Source organism: Lingula anatina, chromosome 1 (genome assembly GCF_051362555.1).
Source record: "Lingula anatina isolate TDL-2025a chromosome 1, LinAna3.0, whole genome shotgun sequence".
Classification (NCBI taxonomy): domain Eukaryota; kingdom Metazoa; phylum Brachiopoda; class Lingulata; order Lingulida; family Lingulidae; genus Lingula; species Lingula anatina.
Genome location: NC_141767.1, coordinates 67,639,398 through 67,662,652, shown reverse-complemented (window position 1 = coordinate 67,662,652; position 23,255 = coordinate 67,639,398). Strand labels below are relative to the sequence as shown.

General features: G+C 34.3%; 1 protein-coding gene across 2 annotated transcripts in view; it reads right to left on the bottom strand.

The window, feature by feature from the left end:
* Positions 1–23,255, bottom strand: part of LOC106181906 (uncharacterized) — a 120,319-nt gene that overhangs the window by 81,205 nt on the left and 15,859 nt on the right. For both annotated transcript variants that reach the window (XM_087002253.1, XM_087002252.1), the window contains exon 2: positions 10,807–10,948. In XM_087002253.1, coding sequence (XP_086858379.1) covers positions 10,807–10,937 — 131 coding nt within the window. In that variant the 5' untranslated portion in view covers positions 10,938–10,948. The remainder of the gene's footprint in view (positions 1–10,806; positions 10,949–23,255) is intronic.

Here is a 23,255-nt window from a genome sequence, read left to right as displayed (position 1 = left end):
ACCGTGTTATGACTGTCAGACCTTTAAAAAAGAAACACAGGACTAAAATGCAGAATGAGTTGGAAAAGCAGTCTAATTGGTTTCTTTTTCTGGAAGTTATACATTTGAGTGAAATATTCATTATCTTTTTGGCATATTCACTGTGGGACTCGGAGCTCCCATGGACATGAAATCGAATGGTAATCAATTTTTCTACATGTCCATCCTATTTATAGTCAATAAACAAAAATTGGTGATAATTATTCTCTAATTTATTATGTAATGTTACATTAAAATTGACAACAATCTTTTTGCACTGCTACTGCAAACATTATGAAAAAAAAAAACTGTGCTACTTATTATAATTTTAAACTTACAAGTACGATTTTTAGGATTGGCCTTCAGCTCATGAGAAAACCAGAGCTATTGGATTATCATGTTTATTGTATTTATGCATTTTTTGTGAAATTTTCATTTTTATGTACAGACACAGATGTGTCTGTACATATAGCCATCATCTGCGTCTGTTGTCGCCGTCGTCGCCGTCGTGCACTTTTACCGATAACACGATAAGTGGAACACCGTTTTTGCTTTTGGCTTGAAACTTACAGAACTGGTGTATATTCCTAATACACAGGTCAAGTTCGAAAATCAGCATGATCGGGCCATTTTTAGGGAAGTTATGCTGTTTTTTCACTTTTTTCAGCATATATGCAGCACCGATAACACGATAAGTGGAAAACCATTTTACTTTTTGGCTTGAAACTTACAAAACTGATGAATATTCATAATCCGCAGGTCAAGTTCGAAAATCAGCATGATCGGGTCATTTTTAGGGAAGTTACGCTGTTTTTTCACTTTTCTCAGCATATATGCAACACCAATAACACGATAAGTGAAATAACATTTTACCTTTTGGCTTGAAACTAACAGAACTGATGGATATTCATAATACGCAGGTCAAGTTCGAAAATCAGCATGATCGGGCCTTTATTTTAGAAGTTATGCTGTTTTTTCACATTTCCTCAGATTCAATTATTAGGCACATTAACAGTCTCATTATTTAACTAATAAGATACGTAAAAGTGTTTGTTTGATATTTCCTGCATTTTTACAACATTTTTAATTGATTGTGTAAAAATGATGGTAAACTTGTTATTGTGTATTGTGTAATAAAGTGTCAAAAATGGTAATAAACTCATGATTGCAGTTTGTCAGATTCAATCATCCACTATGTTCAGAATCTCAGAATGGAGGAAATTGGACATTAAACACTGTTCTATTGATATTTTTCCCATCTCATCAATTTTCTTAGTTGGTCATATAAAAATGGCAACAAACTGTTTATTTTGTTTTATGTTAAAAAAATGTTAAAAATGGAAATAAACCCATTTCAGAACAGTGCTGTCTTGTTTACATTTTGGCATTTTTAAGATGTGACTTTGAAGTTTCATGAGCCTGAAGACCTTTGCTAATCATATTTTCTGAATATTCATGATACTAATATTTTATGATTAAAAATTGATGGTCATTATGCTGTTAAACATTATGTAATATTGCATCAAAACTTGAAGAAACCCCTATTTTGGGCACTGCTCCCATGATGACCATTTAAGAAAAACCATGTCACTTACTGTTTTCAAACTTACAGGAAAGAAACATAGGGCTAAAATACAGCTTCAGTAGGCAATGCAGTCTGTTTGGTAATTTTTTCTGGCAGTTAAACAGTTTTTTGTGAAAATTTAATTTTTCACATATTGGCATTTTCAAGGTGTGACTTTGAAGTTCCATGAGCCTGCAGACCTTTGCTAGTCACGTTTTCTGAATGTTCATGTTACTAATATTCTATTATTAAAAATTGATGGTCATTATGCTGTTAAACATTATGTAATATTGCATCAAAATTTGAAGAAACCCCTATTTTGGGCACTGCTCCCATGATGACCATTTAAGAAAAACCATGTCACTTACTGTTTGCAAACTTACAGGAAAGAAACATGGGGCTAAAATACAGCTTCAGTAGGCAATGCAGTCTGTTTGGTAATTTTTTCTGGCAGTTAAACAGTTTTTTGTGAAAAATTAATTTTTCACATATTGGCATTTTCAAGGTGTGACTTTGAAGTTCCATGATCCTGAAGACCTTTGCTTGTCATGTTTTCTGAATGTCCATGTTACTAATATTCCATTATTAAAAATTGATGGTCATTATGCTGTTAAGCATTATGTAATATTGCATCAAAATAGAAGAAAACACAATTTTTGGTGCTGCTCTCATAATGACCATTTAACAAAAATCATGTCAATTACCGTTCTCAAACTTACAGGAAAGAAACATGGGTCTAAAATACAGCTTCAGTTGGCAATGCAGTCTGTTTGGTAATTTTTTCTGGCAGTTAAACAGTTTTTTGTGAAAATTTAATTTTTCACTTATTGGCATTTTCAAGGTGTGACTTTGAAGTTTCATGATCCTGAAGACCTTTGCTTGTCACGTTTTCTGAATGTCCATGTTACTAATATTCTATTATTAAAAATTGATGGTCATTATGCTGTTAAGCATTATGTAATATTGCATCAAAATAGAAGAAAACACAATTTTTGGTGCTGCTGCTATGATGAGCATTATGGGAAAACCGTGTTATGACTGTCAGACCTTTAAAAAAGAAACACAGGACTAAAATGCAGAATGAGTTGGAAAAGCAGTCTAATTGGCTTCTTTTTCTGGAAGTTATACATTTGAGTGAAATATTCATTATCTTTTTGGCATATTCACTGTGGGACTCGGAGCTCCCATGGACATGAAGCCGAATGGTAATCAATTTTTCTACATGTCCATGCTATTTATTGTCAATAATCAAAGATTGGTGATAATTATTCTATAATTTATTATGTAATGTTACATCAAAATTGACAACAATATTTTTGCATTGCTACTGCAAACATTATGAAAAAAAAAACTGTGCTACTTATTATTATTTTTAACTTACAAGTATGATTTTTAGGATTGGCATGCAGTTCAAATTAGAAAGCCAGGTTAATTGGGTTATCATTTATTATTGAATTTATGCAATTTTGTGTGAAATTTTCATTTTTCTCATTCTGGCACTTTCTAAGTATAAACTTGAACTCTGATGGGCCTGAAGCCTTATGCTTTTACTTTCGTCGTTGTTACCTGTTGTGCATAATTAAAATTTGATGTTGACTGTGCAGTAAAACATAATGTATTATTGCATCAGAATTGGTAGTCTCCTATTTTGTGCATTATTGTTTTGTGCTTTTCTTAAGATGTGACTTATGGGCCTGAAAGACCTTTGAGAGGGTCAGTCTGTTAATATCCCTTGGGTATCACGTAGCTAATTTCTGAGTTGAAAAGTCATTTGCCTAATTGATAGGCCATTAAAGGAGATTACATAAAGCACACTTGTTGATATTTCCTTGTAAACTCCTAAAAGTTAAGCTCTCTGCTAGATTAATAATAAGGAAGCAGTGATAATTATGCAGGTAATTATATATATATATATATATATATATATATATATATATAATCAAAGATTAAAAGTTTGAATGGCAGCTTCATTGAAATTATATTTACCTCAGGCTCTGCCTAGGAGGTTATATTTTCACCCCTGTTTGTCTGTCATCAACATAACTCAAAAAGTTATGGACCGATTTTGCTGAAATTTTCAGGAACTGTCAGAATTGGGCCAAAGAGGACAATGATTAGTTTTTAGTGGTGGTCTGGCTCAATAATCAACAATAATCAACAATTGCTGCCTTGGCAGAGGTCTGCACTCTCGGTGGTTTTCTAGTTTTGTTAGGTTTTCCTTTACAATTTTTTCTCAAACACTTGCATTTGTGACTTTTAACTCTCATCCGCTCGAGGCTCTGCACATTTTCTGTATTTCCACATAAGCAATTGTATTGTTTTTTATGTCTTTAAACATTATATAAAATTATTTTATGCACTGTCATCATTTTTCAAATATTGAGACTTTCATCATGTGACTATAGTCTCTCATGGTCCTGAAACTGTAATCTTATTGAAGGGGTGGATTGAGACCATCTTCTGGGTCTTCTTGAAGACAGGTTATTAAGTTTATATTGACTGATATCTATTTTTTTCTGTTGGAAGACCATCAAAATGGAGGATGGATCAACATAGATACTTTGGAATACTGTCAGAAAATGTCTCAGGGTCCGCTCCTGTTATTGACCATGTTACCTGTTGTGCATGATTAAAATTCAGTGTTGACTGACTGTGCTATTATAAGCATTATTTATTATTGCATCAAAATTGACAAAATGACCTTTTTTTGCATCTTTATTTTCTGTTTTTTGTCTGTACATTTGACAGCTTTGCTGCCTTGTTTTTGTCTTGGTGTCTACCAGAAATCATGTAGACCTGTGCAAAATCCAGATTCATTGTCTGTTGTGTGTGTTGATAGGATTTTGTTTACTTCTATTTCAAGCACATTTGATATGTATATGCTCATTACATTCTGTTGAGGATTTACATTTGACTCGGGGTGCTTTTTTATACTCGCTGTGATAAGTGTCATACTTTGACCTGAAATCATTTTTTATTCATGATCTACTGAGCGGATTATTTTGATTCTTAGTGTAAATATGTTGCTCTTTTATGTCAGAAATACAAGTTCAATTTTGTAGTTGTAGAATCTTCCATGGTGATTATATTATTCAGTATTTTGTGTGCAATCTTTTGATATTTCAGCTCCCCAGTTCCAATTTTGAACTGTTTTCAGGGATTTTTATACTCAAGTCTACTGTGTGGATGATTTTGATATGATGAATTTAGTGTAAATATGTTGCTCTTTTATGTCAGAAATATAAGTTCTGTAGTTGTAGAATCTTCCATGGTGCTTATATTATTCGGTATTTTGTGTGTAATATTTTGATATTTCAGCTCCCCAGTTCCAATTTTGAACTGTTTTCAGGGATTTTTATACTCAAGTCTACTGTGTGGATGGTTTTGATATGATGAATTTAGTGTAAATATGTTTTATTTTTTTATGTCAGAAATATAAGTTTATTTTTGTAGTTGTAGAATCTTCCATGGTGCTTATATTATTCAGTATTTTGTGTGCAACATTTGGTTATTTCAAGGAATCTGGTATTTGAGAGTGCAGTATCTGTATAGCATGATATCTCTTTTGTAACACTTTATTTTTAAAAGTTTCTTTTGTATTTTGTACTATTGTATTGTAATTTCTACTGAGGCATATGTCATTTGTCATTTGCTTGTTGAAGTCAGTATAGAAATAAAAATAAATAAAGAGATCAGAATAGAAATAATTGTTTTCTAATTTAATTTGAATTTTTAAATTAAATATTTTAACACATTTTATCAAATTTAATTGATGGAATTGAATAATACAGCTTGCAATTAAAGCAAAAAATATAATGTGAAAGTTGAAAGTTATGTTGTTGTCTAGCAGACAGCATCCAGGTGAAATGGGAAATTCGCTCCAGGCACAGGCACGTGATAAAGTTGTAATTACTCAAAACCCAAAAAAGATATTGCACTGAAATTTTCTGTGTTCAAAGATAACCAATTTATGATTATTAGAGTGAATTTTCTTGTAAAAATATGGAAAAAAGAAAAAGTTTCGTGCATAGTGAAATGCATTTTTTTATTTTCTTCTGTCGGGCCCAAATATATATCCAATTTTCTAAGGTCAATAATTCTAACAATTAAAAGTATTACATTTTAATAAAACCACCATCATTTAGCATATAATATTAGCTTTCTAAAGATGTATGGTTTGTGTGGGAAATATTTGCTAACAAATAAGTTACAGCCAAAATACTGAGGGAACCCAACTTTTCACAGGTACCTGTACAGATTAACTGGGCACAGGGGACTTTTCTAGGTCACAGCTAAGCGGTCTCTATGGGGTTAAGGTCACATTTAGATTGCCAGTATATGACTTCCTATTCAAATTCAATAGAAACTACATGTATGGACCTATCTCTGCCAGTTTTGGAGATGAAAGGGAACCAAAATTTGCAAAGTCCAGTTCATGGTGAAAAGTAGGTCAAAGGTCAATTTTAAGGTCACATTTAGATTGCCAGTATATGACTTCCTATTCAAGTTCAATAGAAACTATGGACCTATCTCTGCCAGTTTTGGAGATAAAGGGAACCAAAATTTGCAAAGTTCAACACATGGTGAAAAGTAGGTCAAAGGTCAATTTCAAGGTCACATTAACATTGCCAGGATATGACTTCCCATTCAAGTTCAATAGTAACTATAGACCTATCTCTACCAGTTTTGGAGATAAAAGGGAAGCAAAATTTGCAAAGTTCAGTTCATGGTAAAAAGTAGGTCAAAGGTCAATTTCAAGGTCACAGTAAGATTGCCAGTATATGACTTCCTATTCAACTTCAATAGTAACTATGGACCTATCTCTGCCAGTTTTGGAGATATAAGGGACTAAATGTTATAATTTTGGAGTTACCATAATGTGCCATAAATTTCCTACAGAAAAATTAATTAAAATAAAGAAAAGGTCATTTTGGTCAAAATTCTTGAAATGGGAGGTCCTCTGAAGTTCCAGAAGTTCAAATTTGATGAAATAATGTCATTTTTGACCACAAGTTGTCTGCTTTGCCAAGCCTTATGTTTTATTTTTCCAGAGTTCAAAATTTATTATCTATTACCGTACTGTACATTTTGCTTTCACCACCAATATGTACTTTTTGATACAGCGTAACTCGAAAACCGTATGGAATACAAAAAAACGGAGACCACTTTCAGTATTGGGCTTTACATGCTCTACAAAATGCAAAAAAGAATGGGTCTCTAGCATTAACGGTTCCCGAATTAGAGACAGTTTTCAGTTTCGGTATCTTATGGCCGCTACTCCCGTGAAAATGCACCGATTGACCCCAAATTCACAGAGATGAAAGATGACCTGAAGGGTAACACTTGCCAATATTATTATTGGTTAAGTCTGTGTGCTGTCTGAATAATTTTTTTTTTCGTAAAAAAAATTCATTTTTTTGAAAATTTTGGCCCATTTGACCTTGAAAAAAAGGTCAAAGGTCAAATCCAAGGGCATATTTGAAATCTACACATATGACTTTTGGAAAGCCGTCTGTAGAAATTTTTCCCATAATTCCTTCTGTAGGGTAGATAATTAGCATTTAATTTTGCCATTTTTAGACAAGGGTGCATTGCAATGAGTGCCACACCCAGACCCCAATACCGACAAAGCCCAAATTTTACGTGGAACGAGTTGAGATTATAGGTGACCTAAATCCAAGAGATGGGGTACGGGGGCCCTAACTGTCTAGGAGGAGAAGCGGTAACGGTAGCCGTCCGGCGGAGCTGGCGGAACGATCCAGAAGGGACTAAAACCATGTGTACTGCCAGCGCCTACGCTGGTGGTACAAATATCAATAGAACAATTTTAAATGTCCAACTTGCTCCATTCTGAGATCCTTAACTTAGTGAATGATTGAATCTGACGAACTGCAATGATATGAGTTCATTTCCATTTTTAATACATCATTACACAATACATGATAACAGGTTTACCGTCATTTTTATATAATCAACTAACAATATTGTTAAGAAGCAGAAAATGTCAAAACAACACTTTTACATATCTAATTCATTCTATAATGAGACTGTTAACATGCCTAAGAATTGAATCTGAAGAAAAAACCACTTAATATAATTCTACAAAAGGCATAACTTCATCAAAACTTAACTGATCAGTATTACTTTCAAACTTAATCTGTATATTAGTCAGACTGATCACTCCTGTGAGTTGCAAGACAAAAGGCTGATCGGTTTTCCTTAAAATGCATTATCAGTGCTGCATATATGCTGAATAATGGAAAAAAACAGTACAACTTGTGTGAAAGTGGTCCGATCAAACTTGACCTGCGTATTATGAATATTCATCAGTTCTGTAAATTTAAGCTGAAAGGTAAAACAGTTTTTCTCTTATCGTGTTATTGCTGTTGCATAAATGCTGAAAAAAGTAATAAAAAAAAACAGCATAATTTCCATAAAAATGGCCTGATCATGCTGATTTTGGAACTTGACCTGCATATTATGAATTTTCATCAGTTCTGTTATTTTCAAGCCAAAAGAAAAAACAGTTTTCTACTTAAGGGGGGAATGTAGGTTTGAGATTTTCTCTTAAAATACAGGTCTTGGCTTTTTTATTCCTGTCACATTCATTTAATGTATCTTCAAAATATCTAATAATGCTTGGAACACAGCTCCAACTTCATCGTGTGACGTAATATTGGGATTTTGGGGACAAAAACACCATTTTTATACACCTGATTTTCTCAGGCACCTGGACAGCTATAAACTTGCTTTTGATGGCATTATAACACTTGAACAAAGTACTACAGCATGGAGTCAGGGATTTTTCTTCAGACACTTATTGTTGATTTTATCTATAAAAACGTGAAATTACTAAATATCAAAATATTAGGGAATTTTCACTTTCAAAGTCTATAAATTAGAAAAGAGAGGATCAATCAAAATTTCTTAAAGAGCACTTTTAGTGCATACTTTTCATAATTAGCATGGTGAATTTGGTCTCCCTCAGGTGTACAGGTAGACAGTTATAGCTTGCTAAGATAACGCTATCTCGTCAATATTGAAAGCAAAGAAAACGAGCAAAAACCCTTTCAGGGAGGTTAATTGTCCAAATTAGCAAATTAAATTGTTGGCAGCTTTACCTGTTATCGTTCTGACGATCGCGAAGATGAGTACTCTATTGCCGGTTGAAATTAGCTTGTTTGCATGCATTTGGATGTCAGAAAATCTTATTTTTGTATCAATCTCACCTCCTGTTAGTAACTTCAAGGGGTTACCGCTAGCACTGCCAGAATGATTGACAGGCAATCAAGTCAGCCCTAATGACTCAAGCAATCAGTGGCCCTGTCAATTGCCGTCGGGGCAAGTGTAAGGGATGCGCTCTAGGATGTGCACACAATAACAGCATCGCAGGCGGTCTTGTCCACATTTGCCAAGCGAAAAATGGTTCGAAAACACGGTCGTGTTACAGGACGACGATCGGATCAAATTGCCCAAGTTGCATAGATTCAGGGGCGTAACCAGACCTTTAAAATTGTACGCACAGATTTTTTAAATTCCCAGCAAAATGTAGACTAACGCAAGAGATGAAGGACAGCGTAATTACAGCATATGTACCACACATCGCAGCTTAATTTCCATTAATAATAAAATCATTATTTAGTCAGAAATATTCTCGCAAAGAAAAAAGTTTCAATATTCTTATTACCCAGAACGGTAAATTTATTTAAAAGGAGGCTAGCTTCGCATATGTGGAACCCCCTTCGAATAATCCTGGATGCACCTCTGAGTTGAACTAACATACGGTTTCATTTACCTTACATGTGGATGCATGGCTCCCAAAGACAACCAAGTGTACGACACGACAGAGCTCTGATACATATAAGTTTAATTATTTGTTTGTAAAAATTCCCCATGTCACCCTGTTAGTTTGGAGGGGTTAGCTGGGTCAAGTCCGTGTCAAAATTCTTTGAAGCATTGCAGGAAAAATTATTCCTTTGTTTCTCTAGCTCCTTCTTAAACCTGGCGTCCAGATTTTATCTAGTGCCCCCAGGGTTGCGGGAGCTGCTCTTTGAAAATAACACTCAGGCAGATTTTTACCTGAGATAAATATCAAGAAAGAAGTTAAATGGACGATTAAGATAGAACTTGTTAAGGTTACAGACATTGTATACCTCAGTTTGCAAGACGGGGGGGGGGGGGGGAGGGAACAATTGTGCCTATACAATTGATACAGAGGATTTGTACATACAGGTGGCTTTAATAAGCAGAGGATTTTCTTTTATATTCCGTGAAAAATGCACTAAATTTATATAAAATAATATCATGGTTGACAAAAAAATTGTACACACAGTGGATCCGTGCGTATGCCTAGTTACGCCCATGTAGATTTTTAAAATCTAACGCCTGCATTGAGCTGTTGTCGAAAATGGATGGATAGTATGACGGTTGCTGTCACGGGTAGCAAGCAATGGAATTTTCATTTTTTTTTTTATTGCGTATCTCATAAAGTTAACAAGAAAATCGAAAGAGCGCGTGTAACAACAAGCAATTCAAAGGAGAATGCGTATTTCGAGCAAATCCAATGTGTCGGAAAAGATTCACCTTAGCGCTGATCACAATCAAGAGCGACTATCAAAACAGCTTAAGCGGAACAATAGGCACTGCTTTGCCGATCGCTGTTTATGACAAAGGGGGTATGACGCATCCCTGTTCTATTGTTTCTCGAGTCGGGCTGATGCTGCTGAGGTCCGCCCAACGAGTTTACCCATGCCAACGACCTTGACAACGAACCGATGCCGATGTGTGCAGCATCAGAATCCACAGAAAAAAACATATTTTTTGTTCAAAATGTAAAAATTTTATTCTGTTAAACGTTAGATACACATTTAACCAATAATTAGACATAAAAAACTAAAAATGACGATTTTTAGCTATATTTGGGTACATCCGTCCCTTAACGTGTTATCGGTAAAAATGCAGGGCAACAGCAACGACAGACGCAGGTGACAGCTATATGTACAGACACATCTGTGCTTGTACATAAAAAGCAGTATTTCCAGGGCAGATATCAATCAACGTATATACATCATATTTGTCATTTTAATTATTTCATTAAATGCATAATTTTGTTTTTATACATAATGAAGAAGATATACATAGGGTTTTTGTAGGTTTTGATTTTATACTTCATTCTGCTATGTTTATACATGCAAGTTTTTCCTTTATTGTGTAGCCACACTCACCATATTATCTGACTTAATACATGTCCCTGCTCCATTAATTCACCAGTGCCCTGCTTGGATTTGTATGGAATGATCTTGTTCATCTTTGCCTGTGCTTTCTTAACAAGATGCGTCCTGGTTAGGCAAGCCATAGCTGTTTGTGCTGAAAATGTAAGGTAACCTGAGGATTAGAAAGGTGATACCACCTCCGATTATTATACCACAGGTGAAGTTAGCATATTTTTTTACGGAAAACATAACAAGGCGGCAAAGCTGTCTGTACAGACAAAAAGCAAAAAATAACAATGCACAAAATAGGCTACTATCAATTTTGATGCAATAAGTAAAATGTGTACAACAAGAATATGAAAATGCCAGAATGAGAAAATTTCACAAAAAATGCATTAATTCAATAAAAAATGATAATCCAAAGGAGCAAGTTTTCTAATTTGAGCTGTATGTCAAGATCCTAAGAATCATTCTCGTAAGTAAAAAAAAATATTAAGTATAGTAATGTGTCAAGCATTTCGACTGGTCCAATCAATCCGACCCAAAAAATTATATAAAATTAATTTTTGTGGGCTCAAACATTTAGTCCATCGTCAAAATCATGCGACATAATTATTTTCTTGTTCCGATTGTTCGGCCATTTCTGGATGAAACCAAATATCAACAGTGGGTCGGATATGTCATAAACACCTTCACATAGACCATATATAGCGTTTGCTAGCAATAAAAAGTTAGGGAAGAATAAGCAATTTACTTTCAAGTTTGACTAAAATATATATGCAGATGGGGAAACAATTCATCAATACCGCAAGATCCTACATTTACTACAATCATTTGACTGAAAGATCAGCCTGATCAACCGCCCAGACTTCTTGGCGCCAAATACCATGCCCTGTCAAAATCTGACGAACACGTGTGAGGCATCCCACTTGTGAAGTACGTCATGAAAATGAGCACAAGTGGGGGAAATAAATAGACGGAAATTATGAATTGTCGTCTGTTTGAATCTCATGTAATGTTAGCACATATTGCACAACGCAAAATAAGATTTCAAAAGGAGGATAAAACGTGCTTGAAACGTGTTAAGCAAAAACTGCAGCTTATCTTATATGACACTTCGGGTAAAATGCAATACTTTCAGTAAGATGAACATTTTGGCAGATGCCCAAAACAATCCGACAGTTTCAAAGGTTTCCATTGCTATATTTTGATCAATTCGACTAAAATGACGTTTCCCTGAAATTAATTAATTAATCTTGGTTGTATTGTTTAGCATATTACCATAACACAGTTTTCTTTTCATAATGTTTCTGGTCACAAATAGGTTCTTTCCATTTTCAACACCTTTTTTTTTTACATAAAAACAAAATAATCAATTTACTATCATTTTCAAATGATCAACTAGGAAAATTGTTGACATAGGAAAAATATCAATAGAACAATTTTAAAGGTCCAATTTCCACCATTCTAAGATTCTGAACAAAGTGAATCTGACAAACTGTAAATATATGAGGTTATTTCCATTTTTGACACTTTATTACACAATAACAGGTTTACCATCATTTTTATATAATCAACTAACAATATTATTAAGATGCAAAAAATGTCAAAAGAACACATTTACAAATCTCATTAGTTCAAAAATGAGCCAGTTAACATGCCTAAGACAGGGCGTCAAGTTATAACAGACCTACGGAAAATAGGAAAAATTTTTTTTAAAAATAGAAAAAAAAATAGGAATTTTATCGAAAAAGTATAGGAAAAATAGGAATTATTTTAAAAGAAAGATGGCTTCCCAACACCTCTAAAGCCATACCAGTCTGATACACATCTTTAATTATAGTAAATAACACTATTTAGTGTAACAACAATAATTTATCTAACAAATTTACAAACAACAGCATAAAATACTAAAGGCTCTATCACACCTAGCATAAATAGGTACATGTATGTACAAGTACTATATGAATGTGATCAATTATATGAAAAACTGTACGTAATCATCATTTCCAGGATATTAAGAAGATTTAAACAGCATCTGGAATTGTTTTTTGACATGCCCAAAATATTTATCCCCCTCTGATTACATGAACATAACCAATGTTTGTCAGCGTATGATTTATTTTTTCTTATATGCAAGTGCTTAATGCTGTGACAGTGCCTTAATTCAGTTCTGTCCAATAACTTTAAAATTCACTTCATATTTTATGCTTATGTAGTCTAAACAATGTCAACTGTCAAAAACATTCTTTAACATTTTTTTTTACTAGCCAACTTTTTTTGTCCTTACTGAAATGTGGTCCTATCCAGTTGATTTTCGCACTCAACCTTTATTTTAGTAACACCCCCGTCACACTAGAGGCCGAATGAGCAAGAATGCCGTCGGAAAGACAATTCTTTCTGCGTTCCTGGATATTCGAAGAGCATTCTAAAAATTCAGAGTGCATTCCAAATATTATTTATTTTTTGAAGACAATAGGCCTACATACTATAATATGTGCTTAAAAAACTAGTTTACTTCCAGAAAAAAATTGCAATCAGGCAGTTTTCTAACTGAAGCTGTAATTCAGTCTTATAAATCTTTTCTGTAATTTTGAGATTCATAAGTAACACAATTTTCCATCATTATGGCATCAGTGCCCAAAAAAGAATTTTTTTCAACTTAGATGCAATATTACATAGTGCTTATCACCATAATCACAACCAATTTTCAATTATGCACTGCAGGTATCACAGATAAATGGAAAATGTGATTAGCTAAAGTGTTGAGGCCTATGGAATTCTTAAAATTGCCAATATGTGAAAAATGAACATTTCAAAAAAAAAAAAAAAATGCATGACTACAAGGAAAATAGCAGACATGCTGAAAACGCCGGCCCTTGACCCACCAATCAGGCAGTCGGGCCGACAATATTCTTAAAATTTTAGTGTATGTCGGCCCAATTAGGCAGGCAATAATTTCTGACTCACCTAGTACGGTTATTAATTTTTCAAAAATCTTCCACCTGGTATGTTTATTAACTACCTATCGTACCGGTGGGAAATTATACAAGTACAAGTCAGGCTTTTTATTTTCTTAAATTGAAGTATAATGAGAAGAAAATCGAGACCTAAACTCATTACCTACTGTTCGACAAACAGCACTGTCCAGAAAGTAGGTCAAGCGGAAGTCGCTCTCTGAACACTACGATACATGCGGTCTGATTTCAGTTTCTATAAATAGACGTGCTTTCCCTTCAACAGTGACAACTACTCATGTACATCGATTGAATGATGTCATGTCGCAAGGTTATAGGATCATATTTATAGCTAACGAGGTCATTTCAAGTGCAGCAAAGAAGTTTTGTCTGTTTTCAAACGTCAATTATTTCATGCGGATTTATGATTTAAACAATGTTAAATCACAGTTCTATGTAAGATAAACCCTTAGGAGTTTACAGGTATGCAAAACAAACCTTATATCTGAGAATAAATTTACTTTGAATAACGTCTCCTAACAGCGTATGGCTATCAGAGGCGGCTTTGGTGCGTCTTCGGACCCTGACAATTATGATATTGAACTCGTATCTGTGGATGCTCTTCACACGAATGTATTATACATTTTCATCATTAGGCGGTGACAAACATGACATTTTGATTTTTAATCACCTAATTGCTACTCAACTGTCCTTTTAAAGTGTATAAAGCAGAAGTTTAAAGTGCACAGTTTTTACGCGAAATAGGGTAAATATACAAATTAATGCACAAAAAACATTTGGGCCGGCAATATCTTGTCCTGGCCTGCAATATTCAGATCTAAGCAGGCCAATTGGCCTGCATTGCCCTCAGAGTTTTCAGCATGTCTGAAATAGTCTGATCAGACTTTTTTCCTCCTACTCGACCTGAATTAGTCATAATGATCACCCCTGTAAGTTTGAATACAATAGGTCAACCAGTTTTTACACTATATGTGTTATCTGTATTGCATATGCATGTGAAAAAAAAAAAAGGCCCCAAAAAGCATAATATTTGTAAAAATGGTCCAATCAAGCCAATTTTGGAACTTGACCTGTGTTTCAGTAAGGTTGATTACTCCTGTGAGTTTCAAGACAATAGGCCTATTGTTTTTTTTTGAATTGTGTCATCAATATATATATGCAGAAAAACTGCGTAATTTTTTAACGAGGCAGCAAAGCTGTCAAATGTAGAGACAAAAAATAAAAAATAAAAATAAAGAAAATAAAGATGCAAAAAATAGGTCATTTTGTCAATTTTGATGCAATTATAAATAATGCTGCAGTCTGCGACGTTAGGCACTAGCCCGAGGCAATTGCCCACCTAAAGTGGCACCGGGCTAGTAAAAAAGTTGAAATTTTATAAAGCACTAGCCCGAACGGGCTAGTTGAAATTTTGAGCCTATTGCAACACTCAGTAAGATTTCAAAATTTCCCTGCCTCTAATTTGACGTTTCTAGATAGTATGATATGCCTCTCAGTTGAAAAAACTCACACCTAGCTCAAACTACTGTTATTGATTAGTTGCTATAAATAACTTCACTATAGTTATTTATAGCAGCAGTCTGTCTGATCAGCGTGTCGGCATCTTTTTATTTGACCAGTTTGTTGTCATGACTACAAATTGCTGTCAATCAAGTTACTGGATCAGACCGGAATTCCTTGGTACTAGCAACAGGTTTTGTCAAAACAACACTGTCTCCGAAGCAAGTGTAATGTATGCACTATCTCATAGAACATTTGGGTTAGGACCACTTAGCAGACTGAGGGGTGTAGTATTCTATTTCCTTTTTTGTTTATATTTTTTATTTATAATTTTAATATCCACGAGTTAATACATTTTCCTTTGCTTATTGCCTTTTTAAAAACAATAAGACCCTGGCAGTTACATGTGACATAAATACACTATGAACTATTCTTGACAATGTGGGATAGTTGGGTTTATGCCATGGCTACCCCTCCACACTTTGTCCTGGTAAAGTCCTTGAAAAGTTGTTTTTACAAATGTATAACCAAAAGAATTGTAACCAAAACAAGGCAGCAAAGCTGTCAAATGTACAGACAAAAACCAGAAAATAAAAACGCAGGAAATAGGATACTGTCAATTCTGATGAACTAATGTATAATGCTTACTGTAACTGCATAGCCAACATCAAATTCTTATTCTGCATAACATTGGATTAGGATGAAAGTAAAATGTGTATCAAGCATTAGACTAAGTTCCCATACCTAGATCAATCTAACAGGATCAATCCAACTCCAAGGGGTTTCTCACTAAATTGCTTTCAGTTTGAGTCTTAGGATTCTTGCATGCCAGTTTCAGTAGGCGTGACAGACAACTAAGTCACTTACATTGATTGCAATTTAGCGAGAATTCCCATGGAGATAGATCGATCCACAGTTAGCGTGATAGGGTCTGGAAATAGTCCCTAAGGTGTCAGGCTGATAAGAGTTTAACTTTGGAAATGCCAGAATGAGGAATGAGGTACAGTGAAAATTACACACAAAAAAAAATTGCTTAAACTCATTATATATATATATATATATATATATATATATATATATAATTAATTTTTTTTTTTTTTTTGGCTGTATGTCAATCCTAAGAATCATTCTTGTAACTTAACAAAATACAGAAAATGTTACAAAGTAAGAGTACAGGGCTCCTGGCAGATGGGAGTGATAAGTCACAACTTGAAAATGCCAGTATAGCACTCTATAAACCTGCATTGCCTCCAAAACAGAAAACAATCACACTGGTTTTCAAACACAAGCTGCGCACTTCTGTCTTATGAAACTTTTCACTAAGTTTCAGTATCGTAAGTAACATGGTTTTCCCTTAATCGCTATCCTGGCAGCAGTGTCCAAAATAGGGTTTTCTTCAACTTTCATGCAATAAAACATAATACTTAACAGCATAATGACCATCAAATTTTTTATAAAAAAATAAAAGTATCATGAATATTCAGAAAATGTGATTTGGGAAGGTCTTCAAGGCCATGGAAGTTCAGAGTCACACTTTCAAAATGCCAAAATGTAATCAAGAGATAACTGTACTGAAATGATTTTCTTTCCATTTTCAACACCTTTTTTAAAACAAAATGATAAAAAAAATGTCATTTTTATATGTTCAACTAGGAAAATTGTTGACATAGGAAAAATATCAATAGAACAATTTTTCAATGTCCAATTTGCTCCATTTGCAGATGCTGAACACAGTGAATGATTAAATCTGACAAACTGCAATGATGAGTTCCTTTCCATTTATGATACTTTATTACACAATGCACAATATTATAACAGGTTTACCGTCATTTTTATATAATCAACAAACAATATTGTTAAGAAGCAGAAAATGTCAAAACAACACTTTTACATACGGTAATATGCCAAACAATTCGACCAAGATTAATTAATTAATTTCATGGAAATGTCAGTTTGGTCGAATTGATTAAAATACAGCAAATGGAAACCTTTGATATCGTCGGATTGTTAGGGGCATCTGCCAAAACGTTCATCTTTCCGGAAGTATTGCATTTTACCGGAAGTGTTACGCAAGATAAGCCGCAATTTTCGCCTAACATGTGTTTCAGGCATGTTTTATCCTCCTGAAATCTTATTTTGCTGTGTACAATATGTGCTAACATTACTTAACATTAAAAAAGACGACAATTATAATTTTTAATTATATATTTCCCTCACCTACGGTCACTTTCATGATGCCCTTCACAAGTGGGACGAGTATGGTGTTGTAAACACAGGCCGGTCACTTATATTTGAAACCGGTGGCTTTAGTGGACTTAAACTAGTTATGTGATCTACGTACGCCCTATTTGAATTTTAATATGACAACTGAAATCAACCGAATTGAAATTTTTTACCAGTCTGAGATCAGTTTTTTTCAACCCGCAAGGCTTGCTCAGCGTCGAGGCGTAGACGTACGTACTTCCGAAGAAAATTCAATCACCCGTATCAAAGAATACCAACTGGTACTCAAACGGAAATCAGTGTAACTTCAAATTACTATTAAGTATTTTATTTAAAAAGCATGTCATATAAAAACATATTGACAAAAGGCAAAATACGGAGCGTACCTGTGGCGATAGACATACAGCATTTTGCTGGCATTCTTCCGATTTTCTTACTTATATACTCTCGCTGTGCACAAACCACGGTGCATATTGAAAACCCCACTGATACAACCAGAACGTAAAAATAGCATTTACTTGCCATAATTTTCACAAAACAGGTGCATTTATAATTTGACGTGAGAATTGAGCACATGCAGAAATGAGAGACTGGTTTTATCTGGTCTGCTCTAGCATAGCGCAAACCACATGTTAATGAAGACGGTCCCATTTTGGGGGAGGGGGTCACAGGAATGGAGTTCGTCGTGGAATACGCTAAATATTATCAACATTTCATGCATCTGGGGAAACAGAAACTGACTCACAGGTAACGTAAATACCCAGTGGAACTCTCTATGAAGCTCCCATGGAGTTAAGGAAGACGTCATTTTTATTGTTGACAAATCAGTTATCCATGTAGGTGAACAGCGACACGTGTTCGTCAGATTTTGACAGCGCGTGGTATTTGGCGCCAAGAAGTCTGGGCGGTCGATCCCGCTGATCTTTCGGTCGATTGTAGTAAATGTAAGATCTTGCGGTGTTGCCTTCAAGAACGTTTCCCCATCTGCATATATATTTCAATCGAACTTGAAAATAAATTGCTTATTCTTCCCAAACTTTTTATTAGTGCTAGCAAACGCGATATATGGTCTATATGAAGGTGTTTACGACATATTCTACCCACTGTCGATATTTGGTTTCATCCAGAATAGACCTTTTTTTAACCCCCCCCCCCTCCCCAGTTACGGGCGTGATGAATCAGTCAGCGAGGGCAAGTCTGCTTAATAGCAAAATTTGTATGTCTATAAGCACTATTATTGTCATCGGGGACAAAGGAAAAGACAGGTACGTCATGCTTCCAGATTAGATCTTCAATTAATTGTTTCTTCCTCATTGACGAGAGCTATTGAAAGGACAACAATTGACAAAGGGCCGAGGCATGCAGCATCTATTTCACTGGCTTGAAAATTTACCGAGTCTTGTCGACGATGTGGTCGAACAATCGGAACAAGAAAAAAATTCTGTCCCATGATTTTGACGTATGGACTAATTGTTTGAGCCCAGAAAAATTAATTTTATAAAATAATTTTTGTGGTCGGATTGACTGGGCCGGTCGAAATGCTTGGCACATTACCATATCTTATTATTCCATAATGAGACTGTTAACATGCCTAAGAATTAAATCTGAAGAAATAACAATTATATACAAAAATACAGAAAATGCACAGCGCTTCTGGTGGATGGGAGTATAAAATCACATCTTGAAGATGCTAGTGTTTGAAAAATAATTTTCAAAAAATTTTAAATAAAACGTAAAAATTCCAATAAAGCTGCTATTCAAACTTTTAATCTAGCTGTATTAACTTGATATTAATAACCCCACCAAGTTTGAGAAAAATAAAGCACTGTTATTCATCTATAGCATGTTGGCATAACACATTCTTTTTGTTGTAAATTATTTGCAATGTTAAACACCATTTATCTGCACAATTATCACCAAATCCTAATTTTGTGACACAGTTAAGAGAGCTAAACCTATGGGACTTTACAGGGAAATCTCAAGGAGTGTTTTATGTAATCTCATTTAATGGCCAATTGAAAATTAATGAGTAGGCAAATGACTTTATAGACCTCAATTTAATTAGTGATCACCCAAGGGACAATTTTAAAGACTGCTATCCATACAGTACCGTCATATAGCACATGCTGAAAAAAGTGAAAAAACAGCATTACTTCCCTAAAAATGACCCGATCATGCTGATTTTCGAACTTGACCTGCGTATTATGAATATTCATTAGTTCTGCAAGTTTCAAACCAAAAGGTTAAATGGTTTTCCACTTATCATGTTATCGGTGTTGCATATATGCTGAAAAAAGTGAAAAACAGCATAACTTCCCTAAAAATGACCCAATCATACTGATTTTCAAACTTGACCTGCGTATTATGAATATTCATCAGTTCTGTAAGTTTGAAACCAAAAGGTAAAATGGTTTTCCACTTATCGTCTTATCGGTGCTGCATATATGCTGAAAAAAGTGAAACAAGGCAGCAAAGCTGTCAAATGTACAGACAAAAAAACAGAAAATAAAGATGCAAAAAAAAGGTCATTTTGTCAATTTTGATGCAATAATAAATAATGCTTATAATAGCACTGTCAGTCAACACTGAATTTTAATCATGCACAACAGGTAACATGGTCAATAACAGGAGCGGACCCTGAGATATTTTCTGACAGTATTCCAAAGTATCTATGTTGATCCATCCTCCATTTTGATGGTCTTCCAACAGAAAAAAATAGATACCAGTCAATATAAACTTAATAACCTGTCTTCAAGAAGACCCAGAAGATGGTCTCAATCCACCCCTTCAATAAGATTATAGTTTCAGGACCATGAGAGACTATAGTCACATGATGAAAGTCTCAATATTTGAAAAATGATGACAGTGCATAAAATAATTTTATATAATGTTTAAAGACATAAAAAACAATACAATTGCTTATGTGGAAATACAGAAAATGTGCAGAGCCTCGAGCGGATGAGAGTTAAAAGTCACAAATGCAAGTGTTTGAGAAAAAATTGTAAAGGAAAACCTAACAAAACTAGAAAACCACCGAGAGTGCAGACCTCTGCCAAGGCAGCAATTGTTGATTATTGTTGATTATTGAGCCAGACCACCACTAAAAACTAATCATTGTCCTCTTTGGCCCAATTCTGACAGTTCCTGAAAATTTCAGCAAAATCGGTCCATAACTTTTTGAGTTATGTTGATGACAGACAAACAGGGGTGAAAATATAACCTCCTAGGCAGAGCCTGAGGTAAATATAATTTCAATGAAGCTGCCATTCAAACTTTTAATCTTTGATCATATATAATAACCTACATAATTATCACTGCTTCCTTATTATTAATCTTATTAATCTAGCAGAGAACTTAACTTTTGGGAGTTTACAAGGAAATATAAACAAGTGTGCTTTATGTAATCTCCTTTAATGGCCTATCAATTAGGCAAATGACTTTATAACTCAGAAATTAGCTAAGTGATACCCAAGGGATATTAACAGACTGACCCTCTCAAAGGTCTTTCAGGCCCATAAGTCACATCTTAAGAAAAGCACAAAACAATAATGCACAAAATAGGAGACTACCAATTCTGATGCAATAATACATTATGTTTTACTGCACAGTCAACATCAAATTTTAATTATGCACAACAGGTAACAACGACGAAAGTAAAAGCATAAGGCTTCAGGCCCATCAGAGTTCAAGTTTATACTTAGAAAGTGCCAGAATGAGAAAAATGAAAATTTCACACAAAATTGCATAAATTCAATAATAAATGATAACCCAATTGACCTGGCTTTCTAATTTGAACTGCATGCCAATCCTAAAAATCATACTTGTAAGTTAAAAATAATAATAAGTAACACAGTTTTCTTTTCATAATGTTTGCAGTAGCAATGCAAAAATATTGTTGTCAATTTTGATGTAACATTACATAATAAATTATAGAATAATTATCACCAATCTTTGATTATTGACAATAAATAGCATGGACATGTAGAAAATTTGATAACCATTCGGCTTCATGTCCATGGGAGCTCCGAGTCCCACAATGAATATGCCAAAAAGATAATGAATATTTCACTCAAATGTATAACTTCCAGAAAAAGAAGCCAATTAGACTGCTTTTCCAACTCATTCTGCATTTTAGTCCTGTGTTTCTTTTTTAAAGGTTTGACAGTCATAACACGGTTTTCCCATAATGCTCATCATAGCAGCAGCACCAAAAATTGTGTTTTCTTCTATTTTGATGCAATATTACATAATGCTTAATAGCATAATGACCATCAATTTTTAATAATAGAATATTAGTAACATGGACATTCAGAAAACGTGATAAGCAAAGGTCTTCAGGATCATGGAACTTCAAAGACACACCTTGAAAATGCCAATAAGTGAAAAATTAAATTTTCACAAAAAACTGTTTAACTGCCAGAAAAAAATTACCAAACAGACTGCATTGCCTACTGAAGCTGTATTTTAGCCCCATGTTTCTTTCCTGTAAGTTTGAAAACAGTAAGTGACATGGTTTTTCTTAAATGGTCATCATGGGAGCAGTGCCCAAAATAGGGGTTTCTTCAAATTTTGATGCAATATTACATAATGTTTAACAGGATAATAACCATCAATTTTTAATAATAAAATATTAGTATCATGGATATTCAGAAAATGTGACTAGCAAAGGTCTTCAGGCCCATGGAACTTCAAAGTCACATCTTAAAAATGCCAAAATGTAAACAAGACAGCACTGTTCTGAAATGGGTTTATTTCCATTTTTAACATTTTTTAAACATAAAACAAAATAAACAGTTTGTTGCCATTTTTATATGACCAACTAAGAAAATTGATGAGATGGGAAAAATATCAATAGAACAGTGTTTAATGTCCAATTTCCTCCATTCTGAGATTCTGAACATAGTGGATGATTGAATCTGACAAACTGCAATGATGAGTTTATTACCATTTTTGACAGTTTATTACACAATACACGATAACAAGTTTACCATCATTTTTACACAATCAATTAACAATGTTGTAAAGATGCAGGAAATATCAAACAAACACTTTTACGTATCTTATTAGTTAAATAATGAGACTGTTAACATGCCTAATAATTGAATCTGAAGAAATGTGAAAAAACAGCATAACTTCTAAAATAAAGGCCCGATCATGCTGATTTTCGAACTTGACCTGCGTTTTAGTAAGATTGATTACTCCTGTGAGTTTCATGACAACAGGCCTATCGGTTTTCTTTGAAATGTGTTAACAGTGTTGCATATATGCTGAAAAGTGAAAAAACAGCATAACTACTAAAATGGTGGCCCGATCATGGCGATTTTCAAACTTGACCTGCGTTTTAGTAAGATTGATTACTCCTGTGAGTTTCATGACAACAGGCCTATCGGTTTTCTTTGAAATGTGTTAACAGTGTTGCATATATGCTGAAAAGTGAAAAAACAGCATAAATTCTACAATAATGGCCCGATCATGCTGATTTTCGAACTTGACCTGCGTTTTATGAATATTCATCAGCTCTGTAAATATAAAGCCAAAAAGTAAAACTGTCTTCCACTTATGGTGTTAACGCTGAAAGTGCACGGCGACGGCGACATCGACGGCGACATGAACGGCGACGACAGACGCAGGTGATGGCAATATGTACAGACACATCTGTGTCTGTACATAAAAATGACCCAATCACGCTGATTTTCGAACTTGACCTGCGTATTATAAATATTCATCAGATCTGTAAGTTTCAAGCCAAAAGGTAAAATG